Source organism: Drosophila kikkawai, chromosome 3R (assembly GCF_030179895.1).
Source record: "Drosophila kikkawai strain 14028-0561.14 chromosome 3R, DkikHiC1v2, whole genome shotgun sequence".
Classification (NCBI taxonomy): domain Eukaryota; kingdom Metazoa; phylum Arthropoda; class Insecta; order Diptera; family Drosophilidae; genus Drosophila; species Drosophila kikkawai.
In genome coordinates, this window is record NC_091731.1 from 6,046,862 (window position 1) to 6,065,011 (window position 18,150).

The 18,150-nt window shown below is 43.7% G+C and overlaps 1 protein-coding gene across 1 annotated transcript; it reads right to left on the reverse strand.

The window, feature by feature from the left end:
- Positions 1-15,255: 15,255 nt before the first annotated feature.
- Positions 15,256-17,943, reverse strand: Vps11 (vacuolar protein sorting 11). Its single transcript, XM_017181863.3, has one exon. The coding sequence runs from the start codon at positions 17,885-17,887 to the stop codon at positions 15,356-15,358; it is 2,532 nt and encodes an 843-aa protein (XP_017037352.3). The 5' UTR covers positions 17,888-17,943; the 3' UTR covers positions 15,256-15,355.
- Between the last annotated feature and the right edge of the window lie 207 nt (positions 17,944-18,150).

Sequence of the window (18,150 nt, forward strand, 5' to 3'; positions counted from 1 at the left end):
CCATGACCTAACCAAACCTGTTACCCCCGCGATTACCGAGGGAAAAGCCATGAAGAAAATATTAATGAAACCAAAACGCCAAATGAAACAAAGTAAAACTTAATAATAAATATATTTTCCTGATATTATCTATATATATAAAAATGGAGACAAAAAATGTTACTAATGGCATCACAAGAGAACGGCTGGGCCGATTTGTCTCAAATTTTTTTCAGTTGTTTGTAACTGCCAGAAGAAGGTTATTAAATAAGAACATTTTGGGAAGTCCTTCCGGAAAAGTCGCTAGCGGCTCAACAGATGGACACACTGTTGTATGTAAAATTCTGAAACACCCTACAAAGATCATAGCTGCGTTGAAATGGTGTATCAATGAACTCGGTAAAAAAATATTTAAACAAAAAAATCAAGCTAACGAAGCATTACCAAAGTGAGCTTAAACAATTGGAAGTAATGCCTGCTGTTAGACGATCAAGACTTGGACGGCGTTTACGCAATGCAATAAGTATTCAGAATTCCCGTAATAGTCGGACGCAAGAAGAACGTACAGAAATAAATGCATCGATACGTGCCCAAATGGCACAGCTTCGCGCTCCACAAAGATTACCTCAAGCCCGACAAAATAATAGAGAAAGACGAGCCGCAAATGAAAACTTAAATCGCGCTGCATCCGCATACAATCCTGAAACATCCTACAAGGATCTTACCTGCGTTGTTATTGGTTCATTGTCTGTTGTATGTCAGCATTGCAATGCACTGAAGTTTCGGTTGGAAACCCCCGGCTTATGCTGTGCAGGTGGCAAAATTAAATTGCGCGTTTTGGCTCATCCACCAGAGCCATTGTATTCGCTACTATATGGAAATTCAGCCCAATCAAACAGTTTCCTAAAGCTTGCACAAAAATATAACGGATGCTTTCCAATTACGTCATTTGGAGTCGAGGTTTTTCATCAATCAGGCTACAATCCAAGTTATAAGGTAATGGCGTCTCTTTATTATCAAAATGAACAATTCACATTTTTTCGAAATTTCATTCCAACATTCAGATTCAAGGGCAAATTCACCAACGAGCGGGTGCTTTGTTACCACCACAAAACAAAGATCATAAATTCCTTCAGTTCTATTTCATTGGTGATTCGGCACCGCTGTGCAATTTTTACCGCAACTAAACGTGAAATTATCGAACAATTGCAAAATCTTCTCCATGAGCATGAACTGCATTGAATATAATGCATTATGACGAACACAAAATCATTATCAGCGCTGACAAAAAAGACACACTGGTAGCCATGCAAGACAATTTAATGCTCCCACCATCAATGAAGTCACAGTGGTGATTTTTGGCGAGAATGTGGAATGACGCGATATTGTTTTGAAGCGTCGGGATAATGGCCATATGATGCTCTTCAATACCCGTTGCTGTTCTGTCGTGGAGAAGATGGGTATCACTTCAACATAAAGATGGTTAATCCAACATCAGGTTTGTTTACAAGTCATCAGTTCTCTTTGATTCTACAACTAAGTTTGAATTCAAATTCTAGGAGAAGAAACGAATAAGAAGGTCAACTTTATGAATTTTTATGCGTATCGATTGATGATTTGACTAGATGTTGACAATCATCTGCTAAGATACCGCCGTTTGTTTCAACAAAACTGCGTCGACATGTACGTCAAAGTAAAAACGGAACGCCTCAATTTCATTCGTTTTAATCAGTCGAAGTTGCGGTCAGACGAGTACATTCACTTGCGTGACGCCATCGCTACTGAAGGACACGCGCCCAACATAGGTTGTTTGACCAATCTCCCAGCTACTTATGTTGGAAGTCCGCGCCATATGCAAGGGCAAATTTAAAGGAGAGGAATTTCTTATCCCACGAATTCCGATTATTCCAACAGATCTTCCATTCCAAGTTCCCAGTTCGACTGGCATTTGCGATGACAATCAATAAATCGCAATGCCAATCGTTGGAAGTCTGCGGGATAAATCTGGAATATCCATGTTTTTCACATGGCCAGCTATACGTAGCCTGTTCGCGTGTGGGAAAGCCGTCATCATTATTTATTTTTGCACCGGATAACAAAACAAAAAATATTGTTTCTCAGATTGGTCTCCACTGATTTCATGTCAAAAAAATTTGTCAATCCAACGACAGGTTTGTTTAAAAGTCATTACTTCTTTTTGATTCTCAACTAATTTTGAATTCAAATTTTAGGAGAGGATAAGAATAAGGTCAGCTCTATGAATTTTTATGCGTATCGATTGATGATGTTTAAACAGTACTGTTTCGACATGTAGGTCAAATTTAACGTCTCAATTTAATTTGTTTTAATCAGTCGAAATTGGGGCGAGATAATGTTCGCCGGGTCCTCTAGTCTGAATATAAATTTGCCTCTGTCATGTTTTTCTGGGATTTCGTTGACTTTTCCTGCCTAGCCTGATCGCCCTGAGAGAAAAGGGTGGACCCAATTTCTCGAAGCCTGTTACGAATTAATAAATAAATATTTCTCACATGATTAAAGTTATTTTATTCGTGAAAAAATTTGACAAGTTTCAACCAGCGTCGAATAAATTTCAAATCGCCGTCGAATAAATTAAATCATCGTCGTGAAAACTTACAAGCTTGAATCGCCGTCGAATAAATTTAAATCGCCGTCGAACAAAATTAATCATCGTCGAGGGGAACTGAATAATTAAATCGCCGTTGTACATCGAGTTTGTGGTCAACCTAGTTGCACGTGGGCATTGAGTGAATTTTCGTGGCAAATAAAAGCAAATATTTCACTGAAGATTTTGGTAACCAGTTCAAACGTCGCTTGACCCTCGCTTAAGAATTTCTCTCGTCCTATCGCAATTTTTCCTGTCGTTTGCCAGTTGACAAATTATTTCACAGCAAGATGGGCGCACGTTGGATCTCGTATCTGCGGAAGCGAGAATTGGAGGCGATTCTAAAGGAGTTTTCTTTGGAAGCCACCGGAACCGTTGAGGAAATGAGGAGCCGGCTGGCTGCCTTTAATAATCGGGACGATCACGTGCTGGAGATAGCCGAGCGGCTGCAGGAATGCGAGGCGGAGATCACAGCCGCGTTAACGGAGAGAAAGCAACGCACACCGAGTCCGAGTCCACACCCTCCGTGTCCTGCACAGCTACAGGTACCAACCCTTGAGACCAGAAGTATCGCCGATGCCATCGGAGACTTGGAGATCCATCCAGCAAGACGGGATAGTTTCTCCAAGAAGTCGGAGATGTCCGCAGCCACGCTGGCAGAGAAGCTGAAGAACTGGGGAATCACTTTTGACGGAACCACGGATCCCATTACATTCATCCAGCGCTTCGAGGAACGAGCCACCGCATATGAAGTCGACGTGGAGAAGATGCCGCAGGCCATCCCTGGTCTTTTGACGGACACGGCTGAGCACTGGTTCCGGACGAGCCAGCTGCTAGGAGAATCGTGGACGAATTTCAAAAAGGCGTTTTTGGACCTCTTCCTGCCGCCGAGGTACTTCCGGCGACTCGAGGATGAGATCCGCGCCAGAGATCAGCGACGAGGAGAAACTTTCAAGCAATACCTCGTCAACATCAGACTACTGATGCACCGAGCGGGGTATAACGCGGACCAGGAGTTGGACCGAATCTATGAGAATCTCCAACCGGAGTATCAGATGTACGCCAGGAGGCACGATTTCACACGTTGGATCAACTTACCAATTTAGCGGTAAACTACGAGGTCACCCGGTATCGGAGCACTGGAAGGATGTTAGCCGAACCACAGCCAGCGCCAAGGAGGAACGAGTACGAGACCCCAGCGTATGCAGGAGCACCACCAACGAGTTACCCATGTGTCGCGCGACCAGCCAGACGACTACCCACATCAGCCGCAGTTCCGCAACCAGTTTCTCGAGTGGGAAACATTTCGATTGTGCCGAATTTCAGTTTTGCTTGTAGGAATTCTGCACAGGAGGGTCACCATGCATACGCATGTCACAATCCCAGAATTCTCTTCTGCTGGGATTGTGGACGCAGAGGAATACGCACCTACGAATGTTGCCGTCGTACCCATCCGGGAAAAGAGTGGAGTCTTCGCCCTCTCGGGGAGCGGCCGGAGACTGCCAACTGAAATCCCCGAAATTAGGACAGATTTTACAGGTTCAGGCTATCAGAATCATCGCGCAGGTACAGATCGAGGGTCAAATATTCAATGCAACGATAGATACCGGAGCCAGCAGAAGCTTCATCGAGTAGGGACATCACAGAACGTACGGTCGGTACGCAACCATGTCAGCCTGGCAGAAGGCTCGCGCAGGGAAATAAACAAGTCACTGATAGCCAAAGTCCAGTTGGACCAACGACGGGTCACCTTTCCACTTTTAGTTTTACCTTCGATGGTGGAAGACGTGCTGTTGGGCATGGACTTCCTCTGTGGCGTGTCTGCCACTCTTCAATGTGGTCGCGTCTCTCTACAACTGAACCCTCTTCTAGTACCCAATCCCAAGAATGATCCAGTTCTACCTCCTGTTTTAATAAATGCGTTTTCTCCAGAACCAACAGACAACAGCGAAGCCACAGTACCAGAATCAGCAAGCAACGATCCAGATAACGGGATGCAAGCCACCCCGACCAGCAGCGAGTGCCTCCCCCAGCCAGAGCAGAGTACACACCTGACGCTGGAGGAATTTTAGCCGTAATCAAGGAGACCACTGAGCAGGAAGACCGCATCAAGACGGCATCGGAAAGCAGAGAAACCCTTAGCAGAGAAGCATCAGCAGCAGAGAGCCTGTACCGAGACAGGAGCAGAATCCAGAGACACTCGCACCAAGGCGGAAGGAGCAGAGGAGCACCACACGGAGATACCCGCATCAAGGAGGAAGCAGCAGCAGCAGAGATACAGAGACCAAGGATACCCGCATCAAGGCGGAAGCAACGGAGAAACCAGCACGAGAGGATACCCGCGGACGGCGGAAGCATACACGAAGACAGCAGCGCAGGAGCAGCATCCAGAAGTCCGTACGACGACGGCACATTAGCAAGGAACAAGCTACAAACAAGACGTCGAGTGACACTCGATCCTGGCCAAGGCGAGAGCCAACAAGGAACACTGCGACAGGAGCCAAAGCTTGAGTCAGTGGGGGCCACTTGCTGGAGGGTGCGCCTTCCCAACGTTCCCACTCCCCTAAGGGGGAAACTCAACGCTCCCAGTGATGCAGCAGCAAACCTTTTCCCCTCTCTACCAACTAACCCAAAACTAAAACGATCGTTAGTCTTAGCCTTAAACAAAAGACTAATAAATCTCTGTTTCCCCCACAGCAACGACATCGTACGACTTCCCCGATTGGAGGCACCTCATACGGTGCGTAGAGGAGGCCATCGGGCCATACCCTGGCGACGAGATGTAACCCGTAGAGCCTGCACCACCTGCGCCACCACTACCAGCAGCGACGATACGGCCGCCACGGCGCCGATTGGCGACGATCTGTCTGGACTCAAAGAAATCCGTCCCAAAAGGACCACGAATCGCCAGCCACGTCGCCGGATGAGGATTGGGTTCTGCCACCCCAGCACTGGCGGATCCTGGTCGAGGGGGGACGCATTCCCCGCTCCCTCGTCGTGCATATGCGGCCCCAGGAGGGCACGAACCGGTGGAGAAACCGGAAGTTCCTCTTCCACGCCGGAGAGGAGGAATTCCGTATTCACATCACAAAGCGCGACGGGATCGTCTAAAAACGCCCCCCGAAGAAAGAGGGGGATGTGACAAACAACAACAGCGGCCAGCGCCGGCGGCCAAGCAACAACAACCACAGTTGCCAACGCTCATGGAGAGCCACAACAACCACAGCAGCAGCCGAAGAACAACAACAGCAGCAGAAAAACCAAGCCAAGGGCCGAAACCAAAACAAAACCCTCGCGAATAACTTTGTAAATAACTTAGTATATATTTTTGAATATCTCCTTCTAAGCAATAATTGTAAGATTTCTCATACTATTTCAAAATAATAATTGTATTAATCTAAGCTTAAGCGATAATCGGTAGTTATCTTTCCCCCCCGTTCTCACATCACTAGCGCACACCCACACACACACACCCGGAGAGCAGAGAGATATTCACCACGAACAAGTGGCCACGGAGCCAGCGCCGTACAAGAGCAAGAGAGAGAGGACATACGATCGAGCCCAAAAACAACCTCCGAAAATTGGCACGCGCTCAAGAAAGAGGGAGAGCAAAGGAATGCACCGAAACTTCGAGAAGTGGAAAAATACCGGAGCTGCAGAAACTTGAAAATCGCATGGTAATTTTTCACTCTTGCGGACGTGGCGAACTTGATCAGAAGTGCGAGCGGAAAATATGTAAAACTTCGAGCCAGATTTTTTTGCGATTGCTTTTTTTTTTTTTTTTTTTCGCATAATATTTATTGGTTTTAAAAGCTTTGCTGCATTAAGCTTAATATCTACTATTAAATCATTGGTCCAATAATATGTAGCAGAGGAAACAATTCAAAAAAATATTTAACTAGGTTATTCGCCGGGTGGGCAGCTCCCGTATGATGACTCTCCTAAGTCGTCGTCTTCCTCTCGCAGCTGGCAGAGCTCTCGCCAGCGGGTTGAGGTGTCGAATTAACCTGGTTCGGTGTCGGGCGGCAATGGTGTTTATGGAGTCTCCCACAGCAGGGACATGTAGCTCTGTCCGTATATCCCAGTTCCTGATATACCACTCAGCACCTGTAATACGCCTTAGGAATCTGGCTTGGAAGGCTTGTATCCTTCGCAGATGCGATCTGGCTGCAGTGCCATATACAGCCACTCCGTATTGCCAAATCGGTGCCAGTAGGGACTGGTACAGGCGAGTCTTGCACCTAAGGCTCAGCTTCGATTTAGGGCCTGTGAGCCAGCTAATGCGCCTGGCAGTGTTTTCCAATTTAGCCCTAATCTGCTTGATATGTGTGCTGAACGTCAGTCTCTTATCAAGCACCAGTCCCAGGTATGTGTGTTCCACAAGTTGTGGCAGAAGCTGGCCGTGAAGGAAGACACCTGGGCATGTGCTTCGCTTCAGGGTGTATGTGACCACCGCACACTTCTCCGTATTGATGGCCACATTCCACCTACAGGCCCAGTTTTCAAACCTCTTGAGGAGAATCTGAAGTTTATCAGTGGCACTATAGATGCAGCTGGATCTAGCCAATACTGCGGTGTCGTCTGCATATGTAGCAGCACACGCACGCTCAGAGCTTAGATGAAGCGGGGCATCATGAGCGAATAGATTGTAGAGCGTGGGTCCTAATACGCTTCCTTGAGGGACACCAGCTCTGATATTCCTGGTGGAGGAGGCAACTCCATCCTGCACCACCTGGAAGCTCCTATCCTTGAGGTAGCTGCAGATGATCTCAAAGAGCTGTGGTGGCAGGAGCTCTTTGATCTTGGACAGAAGCCCCTCGTGCCAGACCCTGTCGAAAGCCTGCTGAATATCGAGAAATGCAGCCACGACATACTGGTTCCTTTGGTACCCCTCGACAATAAAATCGACGACTCGGTGGAGCTGTTCAGGAGTACCATGTCCTTTCAGAAATCCGAACTGGTGTCTTGGTATCGCCTCGATGACTTCAGGTAGCCTCTGGATCCTGTCAAGTATGCACCTCTCGAACACCTTGGCAAACGTGGGAAGGAGGCTGATCGGTCTATAGTTGGCTACGTTGTTGCAGCATTTCCCCTTTTTGTGGATCATTACCACGTTTGCGTTTTTCCAGGAGAGCGGGAAGTGTCCGAGTCTTAAAGCAGCATTGTATACCAGGACCAGGAAGAGGAGTGCCTTAACCGGAAGGAGTTTAGCAACTCTATTGGTGATGCCATCCGCTCCTGGCGACTTCCGGTTCTTCAACTTCCTGATCCTGGCCCGCACTTCTGGAAGCAGGATCGGTGAAATGGGAGGCGTCATTTGGTGAGGTATTTCTAGAGAAGCACGGACCTTTTCCGTCCTTTCCTGAGAGGATGTTGCAAAAGGGGTAAATCGCTCCTCCAGACTTTCGGCGAAGGCTTCCGCTCGGTCCTGTGGTGACTTTGCCCAATTTCCATCCGCTTTTCTCACAGGAAACTTGGGGGTTACTTGCCTTTTACTCTGCCCGGCAATTTTCCAAAGCGCGTAGTCCGTGTCCCTGTCTGGTGTTGCCTCCTGGAGCTCCTTGTCAATGCGCTCCTGACGTAGAAGTCTCAGCAGCTTCCTGACCCGGTGTGCCAGTCTTCGGTACACCCTCAGCACCCTGGCTTCATGCGTCCTGGAGTATTCCCTCCTGAGCCTGTGTTTGGTGTCAATCAGTGCCCTGATTTCCGGTGGTAGAGAAAAGCGGGGCACAGAGTGGCGGCTTCTGTCCGGGGGCATTGCGAGCTCTGCTGCAGCCTTGATTTTATCCTCCAGAAGTATGGCAGCGTCATCTACGTCCTCGGCAGAGTTAATCTCCATATGCAGGTGTATTGAGTCCTCCAAGGTTCTTTTAAACATCCTGACGTCAGATCCGGGGGGCAGGAGCGTCCTTCTTGGCACATAAGCGCTTCCTGGCAGGTGTAGGTTGACTATGAGTGGGATATGATCCGAGCTAAGCTCAAAGGATTCATTAATAGTCAGCCGACGTCCATGGAGTCCTTTAAGTAGGGCGAAATCCAGAGCAGAAGGGGTACGTAGGTCTGCCAGTGGCCAGGATTTGTGTGTTCGTGTTATCCAGGGCCTCAACCAGCATTGTGCCTCGCCTGTCAGCTCGGAAGTTGCCCCAGTTGCGGTGCTTGGCGTTGAAGTCTCCTCCTAAGATGGCTTTATCTCCACAAAGGTTAAGCAGAGCCTCAAATCCATCACATGTCCAGGTGGGGCGAGGGGGAAGGTAGACCGCTGCCACATCCAGATCTCCAAAAGGCGAGTTGAGAGTGATCATCGCCATCTGTGCCAATCCCAGGCGTATCGGGTTGTGCTGAAAGTAGGTCAGTCCACTTCTGACCAAAATCGCAGCTCCACCTCTGGTTACAGCACCAGGGAAGTCAGCTCTATGGAGGAAGTACCCAGGAATGTTGAAGAATACTCCGTGTTTAAGGAAGGTCTCAGACACAAGCATAATGTCAATGCTATGTCTTGAGAGGTACACCAGAAGCTCCTCTCGATTAGCAAGGAGACTTCTGGCATTCCATATACCCACTTTAAGGGTCCCCATGGATAGTTGGCATTCCTCTTTTCAGCTCTCTTACAACAAGAGATATCGTAGCTAAGGAGGAAGCCAATTGGTCCACAGTGGCCTTGAGGCTGGTAAGCATGGTCACTATCCTCGTCATGTCCCAATCAGAGTCTGGGTTGGGTGGCGCTGTAGTATTATGAGACCTGCCTCGGCTTCCTAGCACTGGGAAGTCGTCCTGCAGGTTATAGCTTGCCTGCCTGAATCCAGGAGGAAGTTTAAAGGCGGCCGTATGCGCGGCTGGTTGTTGCTGCTGGGCTCTCGTCCGTTGGGCATACGACAATCCTGGTTGAAGCATTGCCGACGGTATTGCAGTATCACGTCTGCGGGCACCTCTCCCTGAGTTGTTAAATGGCAAATTCTCTCTGGGGAGGACTCTCTTAAGCAAAGATGCAAAGATACGGCATTTTTTGTCATATGCCGCATGGCCTTCTCCGCAGTTAGCACAGCAGAGATCCGCTGCGATGACTGCCTTACAGGCCTCAGAGCCCGTCCAGTGACTGTCTCCACACCTTCCGCAGACTGGTGGTTTAAGGCAATAGTTCTTGGTGTGATTAAATCCGAAGCATCGAAAGCATTGTTTCAGCCTGTTGCTATCCCTTTTTAATTCAGCTGTAACCCTCTGCCTGCCAATCTTAGCAATCAATAGCGCTTCTTTATTATTAGGGGCCTGCTTAAGGTCCACAAACCAGCAGTTCTGCCTCGCCTGGTCCGATGATTTTTCTTGAGTTCCAGAGCTTCTTGTTCTAGACGGGGGGTTGTAGAGATTCACAACTGTATGCCCCAATTTTGTAAATTCCTGAATAATAAGGCTCTGCGGTGTAGTAGCAGCCAGGTTTTTGAGGACTAAACGGAAGCTCCTGTCCTCTTTCAAGCAAAAATGCGTGTAGATGACATTGTTAGCAGACAGGAGCCGGGTAATGGCTCTGTGGGTGGTGGAGTCCTTGGCATATATACGCAAGTCTCCAGAGCGGGCAGTGCGCAGCTCAAAACCATCTTCCTCAATCTCCTGCAGGAGCACCTTCTCCATTTCTACAATGTTATTCACATTGGGAACAGTGATCGGCCTCGGTTTGTAGATGGTGGTAGCAGGGGGCTGAGCAGCAGCAGCCACTTGTTCAGCCATAGAGGAAGTCTCCTCCACAACGACGTCCTCATCCTCACAATCCATATCCTGTGCGAGGTCTGACGAAGAAGATTCGCCATCTGGGGTTTACTGATTTTCAACTTCCTGGATAATAGATCAGCTCCAGGAGCACGCCTCTTGAAGGAAGGCCTGCCCGGGACAGTTTGCCAGCTCGGCTGGGGGTTTTGAATGAGTCCCCCAGGAGCGGCTCCTCTCCACAGAGGGAGTGCTGAGGACTTAATTACATCCAGAGCTTGAGCTGCGTCCAATTTAGTCAGCGCCTTACTCGGGAGCTGGTTCTTCTTACTTGCTTGCTTTGTAGCAGCGTTAACGAGGGAAGCCTTCTCCCTTGCCTTACGGGAGGTGGTTGGTTTCTCAGCTGAAAGATCAGCTTCAATCTCAGAATGAGAGGCATAGAGAGCATTAAATTTTTTCACAGGGCAGTTTAAAGCATCCCTCATTTTTTTTTTGAACAGCAGCCACATTTGCTTTAATGTCAAAATCTGATTCCGAAGAGCTTGACACCTCAGCAGGAGAGCTTTTATTGGTGGCATTGGAATCTACCAATCTGTCTAAGAAGGTAGACAAGTCGCTTTGAGCTTCGCCCGGGCCTGCAGAGGAAATCTTACGCATATCTTTAAGTTTAAAAGAATTATCCATTATTAACCCTCCCGCTTGCGCAAGCGCAAAGCGAGAGGCAGACGAACACGAAGTTGACCCAAAACACACTCACAAGACGCTATTTTGGAAAACAAATTTTCAACGGAAGACCGAAAATATTTTTTATAGGAAAAAAAAAAACAAATTTTTTTACTTTTTTTTTTGAGGAGCACAAAAATGAAACACGTCCACACGCTATGACAGTTAGGTCGATGTGATTTGCGATTGCTAAGTGCGGTTTACAGTGAGCATCGAGTGACGACGAGGAAGTCCCAAGTGACCAAGGAGACTACCAGGAGGGATGCGCTGCAGCCAGTGGCCAGCGAGAGCCAGCTTCGACGCTCGAGGCCAACAGCGGCGGCGATCAGGAGCGCCCGATTCCAGCCACCGGCTGACGACTTTGGAGATCAACCAGGCGATCTCGGAGAGCGTGTGCGCGGCCCAGGACCAGCGGCGGAGCACCATGAGACCACGCGAGTGTGTGTGTGCGTGAGCGCGAGACGGGTGAGTGATTAGAGTGAACCGCATATTGGCCAGCGAGAATCACGTGCGTTGGGAAATTTCTCGAAGACCTCGATGCGGCGTCACCCAGAGTAGGCTTGAATTAATTACATAACCATGGCCTAACCTGACCTGTTACCCCCGCGAGCACCGAGGGAAAAGCCATGAAGAAAATATAAATGAAACCAAAACGCCAAATGAAACAAAGTAAAACTTAATAATAAATATATTTTCCTGATATTATCTGAATATAAATTTGCCTCTGTCATGTTTTTCTGGGATTTCGTTGACTTTTCCTGCCTAGCCTGATAGCCCTGAGAGAAAAGGGTGGACCCAATTTCTCGAAGCCTGTTACGAATTAATAAATAAATATTTCTCACATGATTAAAGCTCAACGCATTGCCATGTCTCTGCCCCAAATAAATGCTGGGATGATCCTCGATGAAAGTTTACGTCTTTTCTGCCACTGTCGGTCGACACTGAGAGAAATAAATGTATTTCTCGGCAAGTTTTAATACAACTCCTAGGAAGGAAATAAAATCAAGCTGGCCACGCATTAATATAAATATTTCCGAACAAATGTTTAAGACCATAAGTTCTGCCCTAGGAAAAGGTGTCCCCATAATCGGTTCCCTTGTAGCGACTGCTATGAGTCAGGCCCAAAACGCGTCACCGCCGCTTCTTTTGCTCTTCTGCAAACACCGAATCAACCATTTCTCTTACTCTGTATCTCGATGACTGACACATTACATCTTTCCTCAGTCTACCGATTTTTGCCAAAAAGCCTTCTGTCCCATTTCTTTACAAATTTTTCGGTAAAGAGACTCTGGACGTGACTGAGTCTTATCCCAGCCGTCGAGACTTCTTTACAGAATGGCGCCCGAACAGGGACATGGGGTTTACGAATTTTAGGCGAGAAAAAATATGGCCTAAAGACCCATCCGGATACGTAGAGTTCGAAAAATGTTCGGTTCCGCCACTTAGAGGCGAAATTTTAAGTCGGAACGTAAGGAGAGTCGGATGTCGCGACACACAAAAATTTCTAGGGCAGAAAAACAGGGAAATATATACAGTGGCGAGCACAACTGAGTGTATGTTCACGATTCTGATTTTGGCCATCAATAAAAACCAAACCACACAAGCAAATCCAAAAATTTTTTTTCTATAATTTTTCTTAATAAATTTTTAGTTATTTTAAGAAAGAAACAGCAACTTATCAAATAAATTCAAATATTTAGAATAAAAAAACAAAATAAACTCACATAAACTCAATTTTGCACGTTTTACCTACTTGAACCTATTTTCCCGTTCCACATCTCTTATAAACTAAATTTGATGTTTTTTGTAACAAATCTACCTACATATAATTTTTCAGTTATATTTTTGGTGGTTGTAGATCAGTTTAAAACGTGTTTTTGAAGACCGAAGCTGTATTTGGAAAAATATAATACAAATATATTCATAAAAGACCAAAAATATTCAAAATTTTTGGATAAATTGAAAATAATGTTGTGAATCTGACAAAAAATAGCAGTTATACTCGAAAAGTGACAAAAGGACTTGGTATTTTCCAATTTCCATTGAGAAAAGTCGAAAGTTAACCCCCAAGCTTAAAGTCGTTGGCCGGAAAATATTATTAAAGGACTCAGGTGCTCGTCTAATATTGTCCCAAATGCTAAATAATAAGCTTTTAATGCCAAAGGGTGCTTGTCTGACCATAAAGAAAAATGTGTGTACATATAAATTTCCAATATGCCACTATGCAAACCATTATATTTCCATTACATGGCTTTACATGGTTTCTTTGAGTTCGATCGCCTGGTCGATTTAAACAATACTGTTTTTCATCACTGTGAAAACGGTAAAACATTAACTCATCAGACTAGTCAACTTGTTTTTAATCGTCAATGATCCAATTTTGGTGATTTTTAGTTAATTTTAAACGATCTTTGGCATTCTTATTGGAAAACGCAGGCTTATTATTTTTTACGCTCGGTATGTATCCGATGTCCTGCAATGCTCTTCTAGCAGTCCACTTGCTGACATTTTTGTTTATGGTCAGATAAGCACCCTTTGGCATTAAAAGCTTGTTATTTAGCATTTGGGACAACATTAGATGAGCACCTGAGTACTTTAATAATTATTTCCGGCCAACGACTTGAGACTTAAGGGTCAGCTTTCGACTTTTCTGAATGGAAATTGGAAAATACCAAGTCCTTTGGCGATTTTATGAGTAGAACTGCCACTTTTTGTCAGGTTTACAACATTATTTTCAATTTATCACGAAAATTTGGAAATTTTTGAGCTTTTATCAATATATTTTTATAACATTTTTCCAAATACAGCTTTGGCCATCAAAAACACGTTTTAAACTGATCTACAACCACCAAAAAAAGAACTGAACAATTATAGAGTTAGATCATTAACAAAAAACATAAAATTTAGTTTATAGAAGATGTGGAAAGCGAAAAAAGGTACAAGTAGGTAAAACGTGCAAAATTGAGTTTATGTGAGTTTATTTCGTTTTTTTATTCTAAGAATTTGAATTTATTTGATAAGTTGCTGTTTCTTTCTTAAAATAACTAAAAATGAATTAAGAAACATTATACAAAAAAAATTGTTGGATTTGCTTGTGTGGTTTGGTTTTTATTAATGGCCAAAGTCAAAATCGTGAACATACACTCAGTTGTGCTCGCCACTGTATATATATATTTTGATAAAATATATCAGAGCATCGTACATAACCTCAAATTCGACAACTTAGAATTTTTAAGCAAGGCACATGGTACATTCGGGAGAACTTTAGCAAAAAGTATACCGACACACTCTAGGTCATCGCCGAATTACAGACGGCCGAGGGCGGCCTTAGCTTAGAGGGGGAGTAGTTAACTATGGTCAGCCAGACCAGAGTCGTTGACCACAGTCAACATCATAATGAAGCTCCGGCCAGACTGCTGACCCAGCAATGGGCCGGATGCTCGTGCACAGACGGCAGACACTGCATATTTGCGTGGCCGCTGTGAGCCTTTGTTAGCTTTAAGTTCTTTTCATATATTCAGTTCACATTTGATATTCAATAAATCAAGAGCACCAGCTCTCATTTATGAAACTCCGGCACTTAGCCGTTAACTCTCTTATTAATTATTATACTGACTGAGTCACTAGGCCAGCGGTATCGAAGGACAATCATCCTTCCACCGTAATCTCCCTATCTCAACATAGGAGCAGTACGACCATCCCTTGGGATCTACAGCGACGTGGGCCACCAGCGGCAGTAACCTTCCGCCGACCCCCGCCACGGATATCCAACCAGCGGCAGTAACCTACTGCCGGCCCAGACAATCAATTGAGGAAGGAGGCCGAAGCGACCACCCGACTCTCCAGTGGCTGCCAACCTAGCCGGTCACCAATACCCAACCAGCCGGCTTTACCCCTGCCACGGAGGCATAGCCAGCCGGCTCTGCAATACAACAATTTACACAAATTGGAACATTACTTATTTTAAATTATATATTCTTGGTTAGCGTCAACAGCCGAGTCGATCTAGCCATGTCCGTCTGTCCGTTTCTACGCAAACTAGTCCCTGAGTTTTAAAGCAATCAGAATCAAACTTTGCATATAGTCTTCTATATACTCTCGCTGCTATACATGTTGGAACGGGCCAGATCGGACGACTATATCTTATAGCTGCCCTGAACATCCTGAGCTAGCCCCATATTGCACATGAGAGGAAGTAGTTCCGTTATAATATGTACATATATTATTCAAATTGGTTCGTTTTGCAAGACATTTTTATTTTATTTTTTACAATACAAAATTTTAATATTATGATTTTATATAACAATATTTTTAAAAATATATTTATGTATATTACTACAAATTATAATTGGAATCAAATGGATTTTTAGTGCATTTTCCTTGCCATTCTCCGCGATTGTTTTTACCCATCTTATGTTTAAAAGATTTTAAAACCGTTGTTTCCGTTTCTACTTTTATTATTCCTCCAGCCAGTTCTTTTGAAATCAATGAAATAACACTTAAGGAATCTGAATTTAACTTTTGCTGGTCTTTTTCTTCCAGGGAAGTAAATTTTACATTGCAAATTGCACATTTCAATTCGTCTTTACATGTTGTTTTATTATAGTTTAAGCATTCTTTATGAAAGGTGTGTTGACAAAGAAAATATATGGATTGCATATTTAAGGTTTGACGACAAATGTCACATGTGTCATTGCGAAATTCAATTGGATTGTTTGTATAAAGAGAAAGTATGCAATTTGATTTCTTAAGCGTATTTTTTAAATCCTTAATTATATTTATTTCCTTTTTTGAATCTACTATATCACGAAATATTCCTTCTTTAAAGAGAGGCTTAAGCTCCAACGCCTGTATTGCTTTATTTGTGCACGACTTCTTCAACATTATAAGAAATGTTTTCTTACTTGCATTTAATTCGAAACCCACTTCTGGATTCTTTTCAACTAATTTACTTATGCATTTATTGACTGCGTTGTTTGTGACGGTGTTCTCATTCGGTTTTTTATATTGAATTTCTCCAACTTCACATGGAAATTTAAAAAGGGTGCATATGACTAAAACCTTTTCCAGCCGTAAGCTATTTTTTTGCAAAAAGTCTAGAACTGAACTTTTATTAATTTTATTGGCACTCCATAGTTCAAGATACAAAATGAGTAAATAATAATACACATTATCTTCACAGGTAGAGTAGCTGTTAACATTTTTTGCCAGTAAGTGGACGCAATAATCTTTGTGTTCAGATAAAATGTAAAGAAAACAAAGCATATTTTTCGATTTTGGATCAAATATTTCCAATCCGTCATTCTTAAACAATCTATAGAAATCAACAATTTGTTGTTTATCAGCATATTCCAAAATGCGATTTAAGAGATTTATTTCTATAAAGTCACATTGATTTTCCAACGTCTGATGGAAATATATTTTTGGTAATCCCACAGCCAGTATTACTTTCATGAGCCTCGATTTTGCCTCTGCATCCTTTAGCTCCTCAATTTTCTGTTTCAACTGGTTACGTTTCGAACAACATTCAATAAGTTTCAAATTATGGCTCGACATTTTTTTTTTTTTTAATTCAAGTAAGTAGTCTTTAAGATAATCATTGTATCGAGAAGAAAGAAGTTTTGAAATTACAGCATATGGCTTAATAAATCCAATTGTTTTAGTATATTCTTGAACCGCTCTACTTATTTCCCCTCTGTGAAGTAAATAATTTCCGTATTGAAATCGCACAGAAGAAGCCTCTGCGGAAGATGTAAAGCCTTCTCGATCTAAAAACCTCAGTGCGATTTCATACATTTTCTGGTAAATTAAAAGGCCAACTGTTTTACTCATATTATACTGCTTTAAAATTAATGCATAGTCTTTGTCACAGCTTATTATAAAGAACAAATTCTTTTCACTGATTGTACAAAACACATCTTTAATTTGACTATAAAATACTATTAATTTATTATCGGTATCCACTATAATCAAAGTAGCTTGACTTAGCTTTAAAAGGGATTTCATCGGTTTGACGACGATGATAAGATTATGTCCTTCCCAATTTAAGCTTTTTTTTGTTCCTTCAATAGCAAAACAAGGTCCCCTTCCATCACGCGTATAACAGTACATAGCGTCTTCTCGACCAACTACCAACATAGACCCATGGGAATCTCCACAAGTAGGTTTTCGCATTGTACAACAATGATTGTGGTGGCTTTTTTCATTATCAAGAACAAATATTTTATCAATAAAGCCTTTATCTTTTAAGAGAAAGCAATATACACCATGACTACATGTTATAAACATGTTTTGAGTTGATATATCTGACAGTTGATCGAAATGTATTCCAATTATTGAGTCTGAAGATATCGTGTGTCGACAAAGATTGCCAGAAAAGTCTCTACTTATTTTTCCATAATGCAACAGAATATCTCCATTCGCGAAACCTATGCCCAAGGCAAGTATTTTTTCATCAATAACTTCAACAGTCATGCACGCAGCAGTACTTATGAGTGGATATGATGCAGATGCAATAATAGGAGCTTCTTGCTTTTTCGTTAATCTTTGTATATCATAAAGGTCGATATGAAGCCTATAATGTGCATCCTGTGTTGCAGTTACCAGCAAACTATTCGATGTTAGTGCACAAAGTTTGATAGTGTCGCTTCCGTGTTGAGACTTAAACGAAAAAGATTCCCAATCCGAAAAATAAACATGTATATTTCCATGTTGGTCACAAAGAACAATTCTAATTTTCTTTTGCTCAGCGATTGCATTGTTTACGTTAACGCAATGACACGTTATGTCTGCCGTGTTTGGGCATTTCGTGAAGGGTATGGTGTTGTAAATGTTCGCTTTTTTCCACTCAAGCACACTTTTATCCATTTTTATTTTGTTTTAACTGAAACAAAACATGCAATGTTTGTCTTTAGTTACATTCGGTATTTAGAAACAGCTAAGAAAATAGCACAATGTTTATTATAATAATACCAAATAATAATAAACTATTCATACTAGAAACCATTTACCGTCAAAGCACCTACAGCCCCACAATAATAGCCTCTTCCCACACACCGTCAAAGTGCATCCACCGTCCGTTGAGCAAACGGTCCATAAGGTTTTGCCGTTCCGAGTTTTCTCAAATGGAC